At 43.0% G+C, this 7,330-nt stretch overlaps 1 protein-coding gene across 1 annotated transcript in view; it reads left to right on the forward strand.

Moving 5' to 3' along the window:
* The window catches only part of EVA1A (eva-1 homolog A, regulator of programmed cell death), a 31,848-nt gene extending 25,355 nt beyond the window's left edge, over nt 1–6,493 (forward strand). Inside the window, exon 3 of the mRNA XM_008053293.2 lies at nt 6,090–6,493. Within this exon, the coding sequence (XP_008051484.1) occupies nt 6,090–6,472 (383 nt within the window). The 3' untranslated portion in view covers nt 6,473–6,493. The remainder of the gene's footprint in view (nt 1–6,089) is intronic.
* Nucleotides 6,494–7,330: the final 837 nt, after the last annotated feature.

Below are 7,330 nucleotides of genomic sequence, written 5' to 3' on the forward strand. Positions count from 1 at the left end.
AAAAAAAAAAAAAATGGTGAGGTATATAATAAGAGTCATTTTTAAAATGTTGCATTGACATCCATGTACAAAATGCATTGGCAATGGAAGGAAGTGGAATCAATTGTCAAGCTAGAAAGCTGCAGGTGGTGGGGAAATGGCAGAGAATTGAGGGGATGGAGGAGACATGAGAATGGCTGAGATTAATTAATTCATGGCTGGATGCCAAAGAGTGAGTCAAAGATGACCCTGGGCTCAGGCAGAAAGAGAGAAAGGTAGGGGGAGAGGGAGGGAGGGATGGAGAGAGAAAGAGAGAAAGAGAGAGAGAGAGAAACAGATGAGTTCTGGGTAAGATATGTTCTAAATGATGTTGGAAGGTACAAGGAGTTTTTAAAACATAAAAGTTAAAATTTATAGAAAATGTATCTCTTAGATAGATGAGTATTTTTTTATCCCCAATTACTATATTATGTATTCATGCATAAATATCACTTATTGCAAGAATGAGGCACGATTCAGTGAAACTTCTATATCTGATTTTTATGTTTATAGATTTGGGTGTTGAGAAACTTTGCTCTCATAAATATGCAGATGAAAACAAAAGGAGTTTTGTTATAGTAAAAGTCACTCAAGTCTTTGAGTTAAATTTGCATTCCATGCCAAAAATCAGAGTGATCCATCATCAAAAATTATTGTAATGATTTATCAGCTGACAGCCTAATTAGGCCTTCCCTCTGTTTTGTTGAAAACCAAACACTGGAAACTGACTTGGAAAAGGGTGTGTTACTCAGTTACCAGAGGCTTTTGCCTCCTGACATTGACATCAATATATGGAACTGTATTTTTTTTTTTTTTTTTTTTTGCTTGGGGACTGTTTTGTACCCTAGGACTGCACACTGTGGTAGGATTCGGGATGTGTGGGGGAGGGGAGGAGCTGACTTTTGTGGCATGAAGGAAGGGCCATGGTGGGGTTGTAGACCAGCTAAGCATGTCCCTACTCAGGCACCTTCTCTGGTAGCTCCACTATAGAGAAGAACTATATCCACTATATAAAGAAAGTGGCTGTATAAGGTCTGGAAATATTGATTTCCTTAAAACCATCTGTGCCTGTTCACTTCTTGGACACGTGTTCCCACAGTGAAGATTGCTTCTCCAGAGTAAAGCAAGGGCAGATAAAACGTAAGCCCTTTTAGACCCACAGGGACCTAGGCAGGGTCAGTGACCTGATGGGGCTGTGGGTGTGTGGACAGAAGCAGCACCCTGGGCTCCCTGATCAGCCGTCACCCTGAATAGAATGACCTTATTCCTGCTTGATGCAGCTGATGGCAGAAAATCAATTCTGTTAGCAATGGAGAGCAGATTTCTGAGGCAAAGTCAAGCTTTTTTAGAGGAAAAGAGCTCTCACAGGGAACTCCAGGCAAAGCAGACAGGCCCAAGACATGGCCCTTGGGAGAGGTTTTATTTTGATAAACAATGGAACACATTTTTTTCTAGCAAATGGATTTTATTTTGCTTTATCCCAGTTTTTTTGGGGGGGGGGCAGAGAGAGGGGGTGGAGTCTCACTTTGTCACCCAGGTTGGAGTGCAGTGTCACAATCACGGCTTACCACGGCCTCGACCACCTGGGCTCAGGTGATCCTTTTGCTTCAGCCTCCTGAGTAGCTGGGACTACAGACACGTGCCACCATATCCGGCTAATTATATTAATTTTTTGTACCAATGCTGCACTCTCTGAGCCTGCCCAAATCATGCCTCATACACACTTCTATTATTTCACTCAGCTGTGCTCTCTTCCAATTATGTTTTGTTGTGTGCTTGTTTCTCCTATCAGACTTGGAGGTTCAATGAAGTTGTGACTGGCTTAAGGTTTTCTGACTAATAAAAGAGAAAGCCTTCCTCCCACTTCACAAAAGAAAGGCAAATTATTGGATTTAACCCAATCTTGGGAGGCCAAATCCAAGACATGTCTTGTGTGTCTGAGGGCACAAAAATTTTCTAAGCCAGGCTCAGTGGCTCAGCCTGTAATCCCACGCCTTTGGGAGGCTGAGGTGAGTGGATTGCCTGAGCCTGCGGGTTCGAGACCTGCCTGGGCAGGTGAGACCTCATCTCTACAATAAAATCAAAAAATAGCCGGGTGTGGTAGTGCGCGCCTGTAATTCCGGCTACTAGGAAGGTGAGGCGGAAGGATCACCGGAGCCCAGCAGGTCGAGGCTGCGGTGGCCGGGAGCCGCCACTGCACTCCAGTCTGGGACACAGAGTGAGACTCCAACTCAAAAAGAAAAAAAGAAAAAAAAAAGAAAAAAAAAATTTTCTAAGATGCTCTAGAATCTAGATAAGGCTTAGGGCCCTTCCAGCCTGTCATCAGAGAGAATGTTTTTATATACATTATGCATGTTAATTACGATCAGGCAGACATGAGTTAACCAGCGCAGATTGGTGTGAAGTTCATGGGCTGTCCTGGGAAAATATAAACCTCAGGATGGAGGTGGTGTGCCTTTTCTGTGACCCCAGGGCACTTGGCATAGGCGTACACCAGCGGTTAAGCAAATGGGTTTGGAGAATATCGCTTTTTATTTACCCAGAAATGAATGTTTACCAAGCACTTTCACATGCATTATCCACATTGATCCTCCCAACAGACTTGTGTAGTAGACGGTACCTCAGCGTTGATGCTGATACCACAGAAGCACCAGGAAATGATGAGAAAGGAACAGGCTTTGAAACTGGACAGACTGGGTTTGTTTGCCTGGGCCTTTCTACTTGTCATGTGGCCTGGGGATATCCCATTACCTCTTTTTGCTTCTGCCTTTTACTTCATTAAAGACGACCAAAACAAAGAGGAAAGGAGAAGGCAGGAGGGAAGAGAAGAAAAGTACAAAGAAGGTTACTCTAAAGTAATAGAGGCTGGTGATGCCACAGACTTCATGAAATTGTAGGGACATATTTGGACACTGTTTGTAGGTTCTGGAAGTTCAAAGTCTTAAATAAGATTCCGTCCCTGCCTTCAGAAAGTATCTCATCTAGTGGGGAGACAGATGTAAGCAATTGACAGTAAGCAAAGCAACAGGCTGTTTCTGATAGGGGCACATTGTCAGGGTTACTGGCCCCAGGAGAGAGAGAATGAGGTGTTTGGTGAGCATGAAGGTAAGGTGGAGATACCTGGACCAGATGCCAGGTTGATTAGGTAAATTCATACCTCCTGAACACTACTGGGCTTCTTCATCTGATAAAGCAGTTCAACATTAACTTAGTGGCTGGTCTCGTGGCTTGTTACAGGTTACTGTTTGTTCAGTATCTTACATTGTCTTGGATGGAGTTGCACATTTGGTTTTGGTGGCTCTGAGAGATGATTTCATATGACAGTATTAAGATTATAGAAAATCTTAACAATTTGGAACCAGGATAAAACAAAGGGAAGTTTTTGTATTTGAAAGAAAAAGAATCCTAATGGGTAACTTCTTTTTTTTTTTTTTAATGAGGAAACAAGGCTTAATACCATAACCTTTGTTAAAGACTTACAGGGTTTAACTGGACTTTAAGTTCACTACAATGGGAATATTGTGATTTGGTGAAAAAGACATGATTTAGGGTTGTATGACTGGAAATATAGTATCCATAATGGGGGAGGTTATGGCTATGTTATTTTCTATGCTGGAATATTTTTATGTTTGGAGAGTAACTGTGATATCTGAGTATCAGCTAATGTTCTTTGAAACCTACCTATGTGATAGTTACTTCCAAATATTTAAAGTACTGCCACAGAAAAGAGGAATTTAACATTTCTCTTTAGATTCGTTCCAAGCCTCTTACACTTTTTTTCACACAGTCATGCCTTTTACACCTCTATGCTTTGTTCATGCCGTTCGTTCCCTCTGCTTGGCACACTTTTCCCAATTTTCACATGGCTAACACATCTCAGCCTTCAGCTCTCAGCTCAGAAATGATCTCTTCTAGAAAATCTTCCCAGAACCCCATATCTGATCTCGGCTTCCTACTCACCTTTGTGTTTCCCGGTATCCCTCTTCATGCTTCTCTTCACTTTTGGAGTGGAATGGGGTGGGTCTGCTTTCTTGCGGGACTGTTGGCTTCTCAAGGCAGGGACTCCCCGAGTTCTCTCTTACTGAGTATCAACTGGACAGAGTTCAGTTGCAGCCTCTTTCCAGCTGCACTCACATACATTTGCTGGCTGTTATCACCTATTCTTGTTTTCATTTTCTTCTCTGCTCTACTCTTTGTACTTGTAATTTGTATCTATTTTATTCGCACCACTGTCATTTTGATGGGAGTTTCAGAGGGAAGGAGGGATCATTAACACATGGGTTCAATATGTTGTATTTAGACTGATACAGCCTCTTACTGGATACAATTCAGAATGCGTAAAACTTCAAAATGCATATGATCTTTGATGCAGCTGTTCTATTTCTAGATAACTAACCTATAGATACAATTCTACACATGTATGGAGATACGTACAGGGACACAAGGACATTGCCTCTAGCATTGATGGTAATCATAAAAAATTGGAAACAATTTATATGTTGTCAATAAGGGTATGGTTGAATAAACTTTGGTAGGTCTATTTATACTACAGAACATTATACAGCAGTCAAAAAATTGCTGTTAACCTAAACACACAGATTTGGAAATCTCTCTAGGAAATATTCCTAAATTTAAAAAGCAAGTATGTATCATCTATGATCTCACTTATGTCACTTAAAACCCACAAAATGTATATTTTGATTCATACTTAGAAGTGAATATAGAATATGGAAAACTAATTTGTTGATTTCAATCTTGGGTCCTGTCAGTTTGACTATGCTTTCTTACTCAAGGTCAGGCATGTCCCTGTGTTTTCACACATATCTAGAAAGAAAAGCTGCTCACCCAAAGACTCCCATTCTGTTGAGCACATCTTACAGGGGTCACCACTGGGCCCACTAAGCATACTGATCATCAGTGGTATCACTATTTTCTTTTCTCATCAAGGAAAGAGCTCATATTCCCTTCCCCCTTTCAGTTAACCTGCTGAGGCCATTCTTAAATGCTGGCACTGACTTTCAACGTATGATAGATTGCAACACTTCGTGGTTTCCAACACACACATATTCTCTCTCAGTTTCTATGGATCAGAAATCTGAGTGTGGCTTAGCTGGGTCCTCTGCTTCAAAATCTTTCACAGGTTTGTGGTCACTCAAGGCTGGAGGGAGGGATGGTTCACTTCTAAGCTCACATACATCGATATTGGTACGGTTCAGTTTCTTGAAGGCTGTTGGCCAGAGGCCACCATAATTCCTTTGCTGTGTGGACCTCTCTGTGAGCTGCTTACACAGAGGGTGAGAGCAAGACAAAGTCACAATCTCACATAACATGTCTTAGAATTGCCCATCACTTTTGCTGCATTCTAGTCTTCCTTTAATATATGCAAGGGGATACCCAAATCCATGCAGGCATATTCAAGTTCCACAGTAGGACGTAGGTAGTAGAAGCTGCATATTTGAAAAGTTGGTACTATTTATAACCCAGGTTTAAAATCCCACAAATACTATATTTTCAGTCCATGTTTTCAGTTAGAAAAAGTCTGCATACAAGTTCACATGTGCAGTTCAGACCTGTGTTGTTCAAGAGTCAACTAATTTCTTGGAGGCCAGTCACTAGATCCGGCCCTTAAGGAGAGGGGATTGCTCAAGGGGTGCATACCAAGAGGTAGGGGTCATCTCAGAAGCTGCCCCTCACTGTGATGAAAAGGTAATTCAAGGGTTGCAGGAGAGAATCCACAAGCAACGAAGTTTTGGTCTAGACGGAAAGAGGCTTTAGACAAGCATGTTTCATAAACAAATGGCACAGTTGTTTGCCTACAGTAAGCGTTAAACAGTATGGATTTGCTTTCTCTTCACTCTTCATTTGAAAATAATTTTAAAGTTGCAAGAGGAATAAAAGAATCTCCTATACCCTTGACAGAGTCACCGTTAATTATATTTTGAACACACGGTATCATGGAATTTGTCACGTGGGAGGGCAGGATTTGTGGGGCCTGGTAAGAGGTGTGGGCTGGCCTCTGGATAAGCAGTCATTCCCTCTCAAGCGCCTGCTTCTCCCTCCTCTTCCTCCAGAGAATCCTGAGCGAGCGGCTCTGTACTTTGTCTCCGGCGTGTGCATCGGGCTGGTGCTGACCCTGGCCGCCTTGGTGATGAGGATCTCGTGTCACACAGACTGCCGGCGGCGGCGGCATCGTCCGGGCAAGAAGTTCCTGCAGGACCAGGCGAGCAGCAGCGACAGCAGCGACAGCGAGGACGGCGGTTCGGACAGCGGATCCGACCTCTCGGTGAGGCGACACCGCCGCTTCGAGAGGACGTTGAACAGGAACGTGTTCACCTCGGCGGAGGAGCTGGAGCGAGCCCAGCGGCTGGAGGAGCGCGAGCGCATCATCAGAGAGATCTGGATGAACGGCCAGCCCGAGGTGCCCGGGACCCGCAGCCTGAACCGCTACTACTAAGGGCGCAGCCAGGGCCCGCGGGGCACAAGGAACCGAACCCGTCCCGCCGGGTCTTGTGGCTGCAGAGACCAGCGGGGCACGCCCCTTTGCTAGCCCGCAGGACTGATTTTTCTCGTTTTTGACTGTAGACAAGTGGAAACACCAAGTTGGTCCATCCACCTTTCCAGGTATTGGAATGGTGCTGAAAACCCCTCTCCAGCCTCGTGGATGGAAACTCGAGAAATGGGACGGTGATTTCTCTCGATTTCTGAGGATCTCAGGAGTTTCTGCAGACTTGGCTGCTGTGCTTTATTCCTTTACAAAAGGAAAGGTTATCGTAGCATGAGGGCTGGGGAAAGCAGGGTGAACTGAACCCAGGAAATGCAATTTCTAAGTGACTCCGTGCTGTGGAGGTGATTCTGATTCAGATAGCATGATCCATGCTTATTATTTAAGGCGGATTTTTTAAAATCTTGGGTTGCAATGGCAACCTCGTCCATTTTAACTGGCACCTCAGGGATTAAAATCCAATTTTTTTAGCGTAGTTCCCACCTCATTCATGACAATGACTAGAATTATTTGTATTATGGGAGATGTGTCAGTAAACTAGAAAATGTCCATAACCTCAAAGGATGAAGGGTTTTTATTTTAAATAGTTTATAAAATATATATTTGACACACATATTTGAAAATGCTGCATTAAAAATAAAAGCTGTGTGTTTTCCCTCACATTGGAGAGAAAGTTTTATTACGACTCAAGATAATTATGTTTTTAAACATTTTCTTTAAATAAAACATTTGTATTCCCAAGAAAAGAATGGAAATGAAAGGTAAGGATTAAGCCAAAATTAGGATGGGATTGAAAAAAAATAAATGTTA

This window comes from Carlito syrichta, unplaced genomic scaffold (genome assembly GCF_000164805.1).
Source record: "Carlito syrichta isolate Samal-C Ts95f unplaced genomic scaffold, Tarsius_syrichta-2.0.1 Scaffold288030, whole genome shotgun sequence".
Taxonomy (NCBI): Eukaryota; Metazoa; Chordata; class Mammalia; order Primates; family Tarsiidae; genus Carlito; species Carlito syrichta.